Below are 14,738 nucleotides of genomic sequence, written 5' to 3' on the forward strand. Positions count from 1 at the left end.
ATCTTCCCATCTAGAAAACGCTGTGTAAGCTCTCTCTGCATCTCAGCAGAAACGGGCTTCAGGTGGAGCAGGTGGAAGAAAGAAAAAACCCCCACTGTCCTTGAATCAGAAGGAAAAAAGAGGGTCGTGGAGGCAGGTGGAGTGGGGTCAAGACCAAAATATACATATTGATGGAAAAGCGTGTCCACAGTGGGCCTTGGTCTGGGCATTGATTTGAGGCGCAGTCCACAGTGCACTTGTGGTGTGATGCCGAAAGATGCCTCAGTGGCGGAGTCGGGCTGACCTGCGCTGTTTTTATATTGCTGTTTAATGAAAAGACAGCGGCGCAGCGCAGGCGTGAACACATAAACAGCTTCCCCCGTAAGATGGACAGTGCACAACTGGGCTTCTATCTCTTACATATCCGCTCTCTCATTCGTTGCTCACTCTGCCTCTCACCTTCTTCTCTCGCTTTAATTTATTTTTCCTTTTAAGGAGGGAATTCAGCCAGACCTTGAGTTTCCTCAATTACATTTAGAGTAGTCACGGCGAAGCCTAGCCACAGCAGGGCCACATAAATATGAAAATAACCTACTCATGAACAGAAACATCCGCTACGCGCACACACACATACACAAATGCCCTCCTGTAGTTTACTAAACACCATATCTAATGCAAAGGATATGTGGTGATGGGCTATTCATGTTGCCATGGTGAGAAGAAATAGTCCTAGCTGCAAACGATTGGTGAGAATTTATTCAAAAGCTGATGCCAGACAAAAGACAGTGGAGAAAAAAAAGGCTCTGACTCGACTTTATATCTTTTTACATTCTGCAATTTCGTCAGGTTTTTATTTGTGTTAAGACTTGAAATGAATACATAGTTTAACTTTAATATATGTGGGGATATAGAAACTATTCCTGCTGAGGCTTTTGCTATAAAAGAAGCAACTTTTCATCAACAGCCAAAGAGATTAAATGTAAGAAAATAATAGTTTTTCTTCGAATGGGTCTGCAGTGGAAAGTGCCTGTTGCTCTCGAGAAAGCCTTGGCTTATCTTTCCAAACAAATATTTAATAACACAAAGGTTAAGGAGGAGCCCCTGTCTGTCTGGCACAAGCCTCTGCCCTGCAATCAGCTGGATGGGATACGTGTGGCATAGCCTTTGGGTAAAGGCTGCTCGCTGGGAAAAGGTTAAACACTCTCTAAAGGCTCACACACACACACACACACACACACACACACACACACACACACACACACACACAGCCCATGAATATCATTAGAGTGATGCAGAGGTGTACCTCAGAAAATCAACACCTCTCATGTGACCCTCAGAGCAAACACAGATGGAGAATAGTCATTCAGGCTTGACCTTAGAAAATCATATTGGATATTTATGCACTTGGTGGCAGAGATTCAAAGCCATTTCCAAACCGACATTAAACAGGAAATGGGAACTGAAATGTGACATCACTTAAGGTGGTTAAGGTCAATGGGATTTTCACAACATCATTGTTGCAACCTTTGATATAGGGTATCTTTCAACACGCTGAGTTTTGAAAAAAAACAGTAAGCCATGACATGTGACATGCCTTCTCCTGAGCATGCGCTAAAAGCACACACCTTTAGGTGGAGACATGCAGCCATTAAAAACATTAGCAGCCACATGTTCCTGTCCCAGTTAGAAATAACTGTCAAATCAAGAATTGGCCGTTAGCGGAGGTGAAATCTAGAGCAGTGCAAGGGGACAAAGGGAGGAAACAGCCACGGGTGTTTGATTAATTTCACCCAAATGCAGCACATCAGTGGAGTCTATACATAGCAATATAAACAACATGCACAATCGTGGAGTGAATGAGCACCTGTGTTATATAACAGATAATGAGTGCTAACACAGACTCAGCTGAAAAGTGGAGAAAACAAAAGCAAAAGCAACTACACAAAAAGTGTTTGTATTTGTCCAGCTCCTGCAGAGACATGTTTTTTTTACAATCTATTAAAGCTCCTTGCACACTAATCAATACACTTAAACAATCAAAAACCATTCAGAGCCCTTAACTACGGCAGCTGTTTTAGAATGAAATGTCCAGGGGAAAAAAAGGGCTGCATTTAGTTGCCAACAATCACGATAAACATTGCTGAGCTAAACTGTGTGCTGTTAATGATTGTTGACATTTGTTGGGAGAGTATTTCACTGGACGGGACTGAAAGTTGTGAGGTCAGGATTTGAAGGATGTGTGTTGGCAGGCGGTAAAATGATGTAAAGCAGGATTAGAGAGTTAACACTGGCTACTAATCAGTATCTAGAGCATAATTACATCGCATTACAAATTATGCTTGAGTGTGTGATATTGTCAATCTGCCAGACAAGATTTTCTCACTGGAAACACGTTCAGCTAGCCTCACTGTTTACTGCAATATGGCTCCACTAAAACAAATGTCTGCTGAACCGTTTCTTCCTACGTGAACAAAAATTTTGTTGAATGACTTCTAATTAAAATTTCACCACATTTCATCCTTTAAATGGCATTCAAAAGAAATAAGGAATAAAAAACAAGGTAATGACAACTAGTATGGATGAAGAAACTGCATGAGGCTTTAGAAAACTGTTTCTTAGTGTCTTTGAGGAGTAGTGTGTTTCCACTCACCGTCACACTGAACTGGGACACTGAGATGTTGTTTGGGTGGACACTGAGACGCACACACTGCTTGATGTCTGATGCAAAGCGACGGGGCTCTGATGAGCGCTCGCATTTCTCCTTTCTGGTGCACCTGGAAAAAAAAAAAAAACACAAGAGAGGGGGCGTTATTCATGGATGACAAACGCACATACACACACGAATCTAGTAACCTGACCAGGGCTTACCCCGTCCCACCTGTTGGCACCTGGGAAAAAGAGAATGCCCCCACTGCTCCCTGACAGACAAAGTTAGACACATTTATCATATTTCCTCTCTTGCGGCGTACTAGCTACAGTGGCCAGTGAATGGAAACCCGGCCTCCAGGGGGTGGGAGCAGTGGCATTTAAAACAATGGCTGCTGTGTGTGTGGAAGTGGAGCCGGCCCATTGGGAAAGAGGTAGGCCCCGTCTTTGTAAGGCTATCTTAATGACTGGCATTCATGGGCAATGCCAAGTGCAGGTGGAGGTATGGCAGGGATGGATTCCTCCATCTCTTAATACCTCACCAGGTGGTCTAATCCAGTCCACTACAGTGGTTTGGGGAGTTGGGGGACTGGACCCTTTGTGTTCTAAGAGGAATTTACTAGCTCCTGTTCCAGACATTATCCCTTGACATACTGCCGGGTAAGTCCCCATAGTTTGAACATCTGAATGGGTTTGAACTGCAATTCATTCCCACAAAACACCTCCAGAGGAAAGTCTCTAAGTTAAACATTACAGCAGAAATGGCTGATAAAACACCGATGAAGCTTGAAGTTGTTGATAAATGTATGCTCAGTGAGAAATTCAGTGGGAAATCAAACGCCCCGCGTTGCGATATAACCTCAACCTTCTACTCTTCTCCTCACGTACACACCAACGCACTCCGGCTCTCATCTAATCCCCTCATAAACTTATGCAAGTCCCCTATTGATTTAGACAAAAACTTGCTGTGCAATTAACAACCTGGCAAATCCAGAGTGTCCTAAAACTCCTTTAGAGAAAGAAAAGAACGGAAAGAAAGGAAGAGGTCGTAATGAATGGATGAAAGAAAGACTTTCGAGGTGGTTGACGTCTGAGATACAGTAATACCTTATGCAGCAAGACGCTTTTTATCCTGAATTTGGGAGATTGAGGGAGGGTGGGTTTTGACCTGACATGAGCATTGTAAAGTTAAGCGGCCTAACGTGCCGCAAAGAAGACAGACATAAAGAAAAAGAAAAGAAATAATCTGTTTGAGAGAGGGGGAGAGAGCAGGAGGAGGGGTAGTGCAGGAGAGAGAGGGAGAGAGTGTGGAAAAGAAAGCAAAAGAGAGAGCCAAGATTTAAAAGGAAGGCAACCATTGTTGGCTTTCCGCGAAGCTTTCGCTGCTAAGCCGGTTTGAGTAGGGGTTTAATCGCTTCGGGTTCCTTTGTGCTTCTCTATCACTCCTGTCTGTTCCTCCTTTTCTAGCACTGATTTAATAAGACCACATCATATAAGTACCCCCTGGCAAACAGCGCACACAAAAACCCGCTTTGGCGTACAAATATACATAAAAACATACACACTTAAGTTTGCTTCCTCGCATACCCACAGGTCGGATGTTTACACACATGGAAGAATAACGCCGTAAAAAGATGCTCAGTGGGACATTTTGATTTTGCCTTGTGTTTATTTGTGTGTGTATTCGTATAATGAGGTTTCTGTCTTTGTGCTCTCTCCCTGACAGTGTCACTGTTTTGGTTGAAAAGCCCCAAATTTCATGCCTAAAATGTATTATTAGCATTTACTGGCACAATCTCTCTAAGTGAATCATCACTATGAGCAACTGAATCATTGCAGCTGAATAGCAAATGAATGAATAGGTTTATGCCGTTCAATCAATTTCTCCCACTCTGTCAGATACACAGAGTAAATATGCATCTATGTGCTCTTCTCTTCAATATCTTTACAAACACCTACATTTTATTGATTCCTTAAGGATGCTGAGAGCAGCATAGGACATTCATTTTAAGAAATCACAGAACAAAATAACAAACACTGACAATAAAGGAATAATAAGCACCTAATAAAGGCCCTCAGATTAGCTTCAATCAAACGCTGCCATACATGAACAAGACTGTGTGTAGGGAGATATACTTCCAACAATAAAATCCCCCAGTCATGAGAAAACATTTCTCACCTTACAGTCTTTGTGGACAGTGTAAATGAGATGCTATTAATTCTAACTGACTGGTAATTTTCCAGGTTCCAGTTTAATGTTGTTTATTATCCTGTTAAGAGTCTTTGCCAATGGACTTTGGCCGTGCTTGGGAAGACGTGGACCAGCCCACCTACAAATCAAGCACAGATCATTTGGAAAATTTCTAACAGCTATGGCACCGGTTGCTTTAGAAGTGAATGTGAGATCTTTAACAGCTGGTTCATACCTAACCCTGAACTAACTGACCGACACATGTGGAGTTAACGTTCTAATTGTGTCTTAGTTACTTAAAAATGCAGTATACAGTATGCAGTTTCACTTCACTTTATGGCTGCGCATCTCAAAGGATGCTGTGGTGTCACAGGTCGAACCAGTGTTTTGATTTAAGAGGGATGTGCTCAGCATTGATAAATGCTTGTATACCTCGCTGAACGCTATAGAAAGACAAAGCTATGGGGCTAGCCTTGATTCTGTAACTCAATGCAATTCCTCATTCAGCATTTCTTTGATTGGTCTTTTGGAAATAATGAAGTGTGTGTGTGTGGTTTTAGTTTCCATACTATTAGGCTAATTGGCATCCACTACAGCAGTGCAACTATAACAAATACAACAACTGCTGTTTTTGTGAGCACAGAAAAATCAGCTCCCTTGGAAAAAACCATAAGTACTTGCATCATCATACACTCATTTTGTCAAAATGACTAAGCCAAGATGCCAATGAGACGGCACCAACGTCATTAAACACTAACTGTGACTTTATCAACATGCAAGGAAGACTAGTGTTGTGGTGCACTCTTCTACTGCACAAACAGCTGCACAAATATGTACTTCATAGACGAGTCATTAGAAGAATACCTTTCCTGCGTCCTCACCACAAAATTCAATGTCAGATCTTTGCAAAGGAATATTTAAACAAGTTTGATGGGTTCTGGAAACAGGTTCTGTGGACTGATGAAATTAAAATAGAACTTTCTGGTCTCAATGAGCAAAGGTTTATTTGGAGAAAAAAAGGTGCAGAATTTCATGAAAAGAACATCTCTCCCGCTGTCAGGCTTGGGGGTGGATCGATCATGCTTTGGGCTTGTGTTGCAGCCAGCGGCACGGGGAACATTTCACTGGTAGAGGGAAGAACGGATTCAATTAAATACCAGCAAATTCTGGAAGCAAACATCACACCATCTGTAAGAAAGCTGAAGATGAAAAGAGGACGGCTTCTACTACGGGATAATGATCCGAGGCACACCTCAAAATCCAGAAGGTTTTGCAGTGGCCCTCACAGTCCCCTGGCCTAAACATCATCAAAAATCTGACTGACCTCAAAAGAGTAGTGCGTGCAAGAAAGACGGCCCAAGTCTCTCACAGAACTAGAAGCATTTTGTAAGGAAGGGTAAAAATCCCCCAAATAAGAACTGAAAGTCTCTCAGCTGGCTACAAAAAGCCTTCACAAGCTGTGGTACTTGCCAAAGGGAGTGTTACTAAGTACTGACCATGCAGGGTGCCCAAATGTCTGCTTAAAGCCCTTTTCCATTTTAATTTTCACCAGGGGTACCCAAACTTTTGCACACCACTGTACATGGGACATAAACCTCAATCCCCTGGGTGAAAGCCCTGTGTGTGACTCATTCAGCCATCACGACCTCCTCCCAGCGCGACCTTTGTCGCTCTTTACCCTACATCACCTGACTTCCTAAAGGCTTTCCGCCAGAAAGCCTTTCTGGCAGAAAGCCCTGAAGGCAATCGGTGTTTCACTTTGGTTCTCCATATGGCCAAAGCTTATGACATCATCTCTGGAGATGCTCGCTGCTGTAAATAACAGCGGGGGAAGCGAGAGAGAGAAAGTAAACAAGACATTCTGCAAAGACTTGTTAATGTCAATCGTGCACCAAATAACATTTTTAGGTTTGATTTTATGTGTGCGAGTCACAATGTACCATGTTTATGAGGAATAATTACGTCTGAGAAGATTTGCTGCGCACAAGTTTTAACTGCAGTTTTACAATGTATCTTAATGCAGTTACAAGCCACAAACACGTAACGAGACACTGTGAGCTGATGAGTGCAACAACGAGACCTGGCATAACTGGACATGGGCCTGTTAACACAGTATCATTAGAGAGGGGACATCACTTGCTCTGAGAAGTGGACATAAGGCAATTTGTTTTGCTTGTTATGCAAATGTAGAGTGAACATGGGAATTTTCATTAAAAAACAAACAGCCTTGCTCAACTGCAACAAGGAACATCAATCTGAAGAAAAGACCAGTGATTGCAAACCCTTATGTTGGACCCTTCTGCCAGACTCCTACACAGACAACTAAACCAAATAAATTTACATGTGAAAAAAACAGAATGGGATCTCATATTGTCTTCATCTGAGTGTTGATCTTAAAGATTAGGATATTCAACACTAGTACATATCATGGTTCTTGCAGTATGAATACAGGCCTCTAGCCTGACATGTTTACAATGCCAGCTTTCACTGTATACATGTCTTCACAGACTTGTGTTATGCCATCCTGCTTACAAAAAGAGGTGGCCGTGCAAGCCAGTGAATTGCATTGCCCTCTGTTTATCTCTGAAGATGTCACATAGTCCTTCAGGGACTGCAAGTTTCATCTCTTTCTCAGAGTCAGAAGGTCACAGACTTGCTGGGTAGGATGAAACAGGCAACAGGTCGAATTATTAGCTTTGACATCCCAGACATGGGCCATGCAGGGACTGTGACTCAGCAGAAGAGGGAGGCTTTTTCTTCTCACTGAACAATGGCAAAAAACACACACAAGGTTTTTTCATCCAATTCAATGAGACCACTGCAAGGGCAGTGCCTCTGCAGAGAGCTACACCAACAAAAGGCATGGCGTTCCTGTGAAAAAATGGTCCCGAGTCCACTTTTTCTGTGGCACAATGCAATGTCATCCGCCAACACACTGTTTACCTCACAAACACTGACAAAATGAAAAAATACTGTAATTCTGTCAATCATACACTTATTGTACTTTGACATTTGAGAGGCCGAGAAGCTGCACTTTCCAGTTTGTATTTCACATTCAAAATTTACCCTTGCATATTACATATTACCACGTTTATGTTCATTCTGCATAAACAACTGAGATGCTAGTGGGTGACACCAGCTAAGATATATGCCTTCTTCTTTAAGAGGTGGTCATGCATCCTGAATGAATCTCTCATGTCAATGTGTAAGACATGCACACATATTGATTTGGATTACCCCAAACGCCTGCGCCACTGTGAAGGGGATATTTATGAAGCTGCTCCGCCTGATGTGGCGTTCCAGTGAAAGAGTACTGAAGATAATGCTGTACATGGTTTAGCTGATGTAAGAGGTGGGTATTATCAGAGCAAAGCACTGGATAATTGTTTTCAATTACTATCCAGACAGACCTTGAAAGAAAAAAGATTGCATCCTTTGTAACAATATGAAACAATCCCACCCTTTGTAAACATCAAAGAATGGACCATTTAGAGAACCCCAGAAATCAAAGCGATTTAGATTTCAAATAACAGTCATAAAAAGCCTGACTGGGGCTATCTTTTTGGTGGGGAATTAGATGTCCAACATCCATTCATTTGGTGAGTAAACACTGGTGTTGTGCAGAGCTGTTTGACTGACTGGCAATGACACATCATGAGAGAGCGAGCTGAAAGGATTAGATTGGCCCTGAATGGAAACTAATCTGCACTCTTGTTTCTCCCAGCCTTTGATAAGGTGACACAATTAGAGTGAGACTGAGAGGAGGGCAGAGAAGGATTTCTAGCCTGTGCAATTGTTGCTGATGAGGCTGTCATGGCCATTCAAAAATAGATGGTCTTGTGGATAATATATTTCATCACACAATATTCATCATCATTTAGCCCTTTTGATGATTTAATTGACTACACTGTTTAGAGTACTAGATGATCTTATTATTCTGTGCAGTATGTGCACACAGACCAAAAAATACCCATCAATCAACATTAAGTGGTGAATTCTAATAGGTAATTCACTGCAAGCCCCGCTACACACACCAGACTACAGTATCTTCAAATAGTAACCTTTAACTTTAACGATGAGCATGCCTGACAGCCACTCATTCTTTGATTCATGGGGTTTGAAATGTGCACCAATATAATGAGAGATACCCTGTAAATGACTGAAAACTACATAAAAAGACCGAGAAGAACAAAGAGAGCGAGAACTTAAAGAGCAGAACTTTGTTTGTGGAACTGTGAAAAACAGAATTTAAAAGGAGAAAGTTAGTAAGTTCACTGTTCAACGTAACATCATGGAAACCAAAAATAAACAATGACCATAGGCAGTATCAAACATGCAGTATTTGTTTGGCATTTTGAAGACATCAGGACAAAGTATAATTCAGGGCTTGATCCCTTGTGGCTGAAACTAGTCGAGTATCAGCAGGGCGCAGGCTGAAGGGCTCAGGGGAGCGTAGAGAGAGAATATACTAAAGAGAGGGTGCAGATGTATCTGGCCATGTGAGACTTCAGGTGTAATGCATATCTAATGTGAGGCACCGAGAAGGTCAAGCAGTCTGGGAAATGAAAGCTATTAAATTCTCACAAAGCCGATGTCCAGCCATCCTCAGCTCTATTAAATGCTCATGTCACTGGAGGAAACAAACACCTGACCATACAGTACACGCACGCACAGAACAAGTATGTTCAAAAAGTGTATACACATATAGGAAAGATACAATACTTCATGCATGCATTCATATTTCTGTGCACAACCAAAAAAAGCCTCCACTGCAGTGAATTTCTTAAAGCATTTGTTGTATAGTACATAACTGAGTTTCTGATCTTACACCACTGTTTATGGCAAATCAGTGCTGAGCAAACAGGCATTCTGTGGTCTGGCTGCAACGCAATTACCATACTACCCATGCATCATCAGACACTGCATGGAATCCCATACATACTAATACCCTGAAGCCGCACATAGAAGGTACTGTAGAGGAGGAGCTGTGTCACAGAGATTCAGTCAAATCACACACATCGACCGACATTCAGCCTGGCTAACACCCTCTCGCTCGCACATGTGACCACAGACACACGTAAACACGCAAACACACACACACAACACTCAGTGCACCTCCTTGTGCTATCATTAAGAGTGGTGGTCCACAGAGCAGAAATCCGCATGGAGGGGCTGGTGGGAGAGTCATTACCTGGCCCACTGGCCATGACCCCGTTTCTCCCATTTGTGCACAAACACACACACACACACACACACACACACACACACACACACACACACAGTCTGTGTCTTTCATATGAGCCCATACCCAAAGACATACAAATTGCAGGGTGGCTGCCCCCACCCCCCTTTACGTACCACCAATGCAAGAACACCAGCTTAGCGGAAAATTACACAGAAACAGTCCTGCTGACGGTTTGCAGAGTTAGCCATAAGAGATTAAACAATCTCTTAAAAGTACACACCGAAGATGAAACACAGAGTAAAGCAGGCAGAGAGCCTGATTCAGTCAATTAACATTCCACAAACAATTTAAATAAAACGAAGGTTATTAGCGCTTCCTATTTCCAGCGTCCTCCATGAATCCAGTATTTTTCTCTCGTGCAACACAAACACTCCGGAAAAGATGGCGATGGGGCGGCAGCGTTTATCTGGCCCTCTGAGCAAACAAGTAGCAGCTGTTTCTCTCTGCCTTGACTTTTGGTGTCACACTCTACCATGCAATTTTAGCAGCTGTCAAAAGCCGTGCCACCAACTTCCTTCATCTCTCTTTCTCTCTGGCACGCACACACAACAAACAAGCAAACAATCCCCTGGCAGAGCTATCTATTGGTGGGACGGTGTGGCAGGCTTATTAGGCTGTTTATCTAGCATATGTGATGCCAGTGCTGCCCCTGAAGATGCCATTAGGCCAGGTTCTCTATATTAAACAGCTTTATCTGTCTGGCTCAGAGGTATGTTGGGGTGTGTGTGTGTGTGTGTGTGTGTGTGTGTGTGTGTGAGGGACAGGAAGGTTAAAGAGAGCGATGAGAAAGCAGATGTCATTTACAAAATTAGCTTTTATGAATTATTTACATGAATTATTTTGTTTTATGATTTTTTTTTCTTCTGAAAACAGATTAGACAATTAAGGAGCAGTTTACTGACACAAATGAGGGCAGGGGGAGCACAGTCACTACAGAAATAATACTTTTTGATCGTTTATTTACTTTTAAATGTTCATGGGAGTTCTAACATTGCTTATTCTCTGTATTTAGAGATGACCAAAGTGAACTTACATGATAGATTAGATGGGATAAGACTCACAAAGGGGGTTAAAGCTAACACTGGAATATTTCCAAACAGCTCACATATCACTGTCCCATTTACAAATTACTACATCAAAACACAATCTGACCTCACATTCATAATATAAAAGCCTGGGTACCAACAAGAGAAAACAGCGCTGTATCACTGCATTGCATCTACAGTGTTATCCCGAGGTATTTGTGAACTGGAGTCTCCTGTTTGATGTTTTCATAACTGCTGCTCGGGGTGATAGTGCAGGACACCGGAGGGCTGCTTTTCAATGGGATCTCAATAGTGCATTTTGCTTTTATCTTCCATATATTGTGTTATGACCCTGCATGTGTGCAGCGGTTGAGGGCAGCATATGATACTATTGATCTATCAAGCCTTTTGAGTTAAGGTGCATTTATTCACAGCCACAAGGCAGTGTGTAACTCTGGATGAGAAGACACATCCAAAATATACTTATCATTCTCTACTAGAGTCTTACCTCATTCATTATAAGTATGTTTTCTAACATGCAACTATAAAAATTAATAAAGCATTTGGAGGGATGGTGCCTATTGTACCTGAGAGGACGTTTAAATGCACAGTGAGTAATTTCTGCACCTCAGGTGAAACAATGAAAACAAAAGACATAGATAATGTCTTGAAGTAGCGTGGGAGCATGGGAGTTCCTCATTGTTGAGCCACCACTGGCAATGAAGACCTATCTGACATGACTCATGGACAAGGTAATGTGTTTAAGTTTTATTCACATTATGTTCAGTCACAGTCGCAGACTTCCCTCCTCGCTCTCTGAAGTGTTATCTGGTGTTTCCTGTGTTGCACTGACAGGAAACCACATGAAAAGCCCCATTACCTTAAGGAAAAGTACGCATTTCTCTGGGTTTGAATACAGTTGGAAACTTTTGGATAACACTAGCACACAACTCAACAAAATGTGTAATATGGGCCTTGTCGTTTTGAGACATTTTGCCACAGAAATGTTACATCATGCGCCTTCAACATCGACTCATTTCAGAATCAACACGTCAAATGCAGAGTGCTTATGAAAAGCTTGAAAAGATTTCATTTCTAAAGACACGCTGATCAAAGAGCTTGTCTGTTTAGTACATTCAGAAACAGCTCACGCAGGGAAAAATGAATGGGGGGGAATTGGCTGATGTTTATTGAGCAAATGCATGCAACACGTTTTGTGAAGTCTAACGGTTTTTTACGAGAGATAATGGAATTTGGTTCCAGAAATGCAGCATAAACAAAACATGCCTGGTTGTCACAGTTGACACTCTAAAGCGTTCCTTTTTTTAAAGCTTAAGAGTAAATCTATACATGAAAAACTAATGCCATTATATTGTCTTGTCAACCTTGAGCATGCTATCTGATACTAATACTGACCAATTTGCGGGGATTACTGTAGGTTATTCTATTCTTACTATGCCGATGTTGCCATAGCACCGCCTATATGAGGTGACATGTGAGGTGACCTGCATGAGTACCCTCCCACACACCCACTCTCCATCATAGTCAAGGTGGACCGTATATGTGTGCATGTTTCCTCGTGTCCTCAACTCGAGTACCTGATCCTGGAGTTTAATTTTTGCTCTTCACTGAAGATTTCCCATCCCTTTATGTTACCTCTGTTTCTCTCTCGTCTCCTCTTATTGTGTGGAAAACATGGCCGTAAACCTTCACTTCCTTTGGCTGTCAGCGCATCTCTCACTCATCCTCCATGTCTCACGTCACTCCCTGTGTGTGGTTCATGCTCTGCCGGACAAAAGCAAGACGTCTTCCCCTCTGTGAGTGTGTGCATGTCCATTTTCAAGTGCCTGTGTTTCCCCGTGTGGTAGGGTGACAATAGGTGACAGTGAGCAATGGTCCTGACTTAGAAGTGGGCATGCAGCTGCTGTGCATGTGCTCGTGTGTGTGTGTGTTGGCATCGGGTAGACTAGTGTGTCTGTATGTGTGCGTGCGCGCAAGTCTTCATACTATGGTGGTGACAGTTGAGAGGGAACTGGGAGGTGCAGCACTCCGTTCCGTCCTGATGCCCCTGTCACTTCTTGGCCTTGTTCCCTTCCCTCAACTTCCCTTAGCATCCAGCAAGAGGTGGAGGGTGGAGGTGAAGGGGGGGGAACCAGTCACCCATACTCAGGGGATGGCCATCCTCCCCTGGGCACAGACATCAGAGCAAGTGCCATGGATGCAAGGATCTCAAGATCAAAGAAACAACTTTGAATAAATCTTTGAGAGTTTACCAAGTAATTTTTAGCACTTGTTTAAACACCAAATCCAGCTCCTCCACTTGGGGACGGGAGGCTGAGCAGTGCGTTGTCATAGTTGAAATTAATTTTAATGAAAGGGCTTTCAACATCTTACAGGTCAGTCATCACTGAGGAAGTTCTGATCTGCAAAATGCATCTCAAAGGAATTTCAAAGTGCAGAACTTCAAGAGTGAAGCTGAAACGAAAGCCTGCTGGTTTTTAGCTGTTAGTTCAGAAACAAACAAACAAAACAAACACTGCAGTTTGTCAAAAATACGGACTACTTTAGTCTTTATCTTTACACGTTCTTTACAAGTTATGAATGATAACACAATAAAAACACTTTCTCAGTCCTCTAATGTCTCTTCATTGACCAGACCAGCGTCTGTTTTTCATTATCATCTCCTGTTAGTCTTTTCTTTTCCTTTCATTATCTCCTCTTTGTCCTTGTCCTTGCATCTTGGCTCAGAAAGTCCACTAATTAAATTATCTTTCCTCAAGGCAACTTTGTCTTTTATCACGTGTCTGTCTGGATCACAAGTAAATTAACCTTTGGATATTATTTCAGATATTTGTTGCTTTTCTAATTGCTGGCCCTTTCAACAATAAACCAATTTCAATTGTGTGTAAGCATCATTTCCATTCCACTGGTCCACAATGCCAGCAATCGATAAAACATGTTAAGAGCTGGCAAATCTAAAAGTAGACTACATAACACTTAGTAATACCACCGCTATTGTTCATTCAAACAGGCAGTTAACACAAACAAACTGTTTTATTGGAGTATCCGCCTGCTTACGTCTAGTTTGGCCTCTAATATAAACTGAAGTTTTTACTTAAAGATGACCGCCTAATGTTGGGTCTCACTCCAGCTAGTCGTCGCCACAACCAAACACCAGTCCTTGGTAGCATGCTAATTGTGGCACTGCAATTTAATTAGCATTAGTGTGGCATATCACAGTAATGAGCACACGGAGGTAGCGAATGACTATGACACAGCGACAGGTAGCGGCGGTGCAGAATGAATATGAGGGAGAGAGGGGAGCGAGAGACAGAGAAGCCATTCAATGGATCTGCCAATTAGCTTTTCCCTCTGAAAAGGTTATTCGTTTGACAGCACCAAAGATGTCTTGGGAAAACAAAGGATTTTGAAGACAAGGAGCTTTGCAGCATGACTTGCAAGTTTTAGCAGCCATTTTGTGTGTTTACCCATGACTTCCTGAACTTTCTTGTATCAGCCTAATAAGCTTGCGTGTGTTTCTGGCAACTGTTTATCAAGGCGTGAGTGTGTGACTCCAGGATACAACTTATAAGTATGTAGATTTCTCTTCTCTGTTCATGTTGATGAACCAGAGTGCTAATCTGAAGGAAAA

At 42.3% G+C, this 14,738-nt stretch overlaps 1 protein-coding gene across 2 annotated transcripts in view; it reads right to left on the reverse strand.

Annotated features, from left to right (window-relative positions):
• Nucleotides 1-14,738, reverse strand: part of plxna4 (plexin A4) — a 227,147-nt gene that overhangs the window by 61,778 nt on the left and 150,631 nt on the right. For both annotated transcript variants that reach the window (XM_076722299.1, XM_076722300.1), the window contains exon 6: nt 2,630-2,753. In XM_076722299.1, the coding sequence (XP_076578414.1) occupies nt 2,630-2,753 (124 nt within the window). The remainder of the gene's footprint in view (nt 1-2,629; nt 2,754-14,738) is intronic.

This window comes from Chaetodon auriga, chromosome 22 (assembly GCF_051107435.1).
Source record: "Chaetodon auriga isolate fChaAug3 chromosome 22, fChaAug3.hap1, whole genome shotgun sequence".
In the NCBI taxonomy this organism is placed as follows: domain Eukaryota; kingdom Metazoa; phylum Chordata; class Actinopteri; order Chaetodontiformes; family Chaetodontidae; genus Chaetodon; species Chaetodon auriga.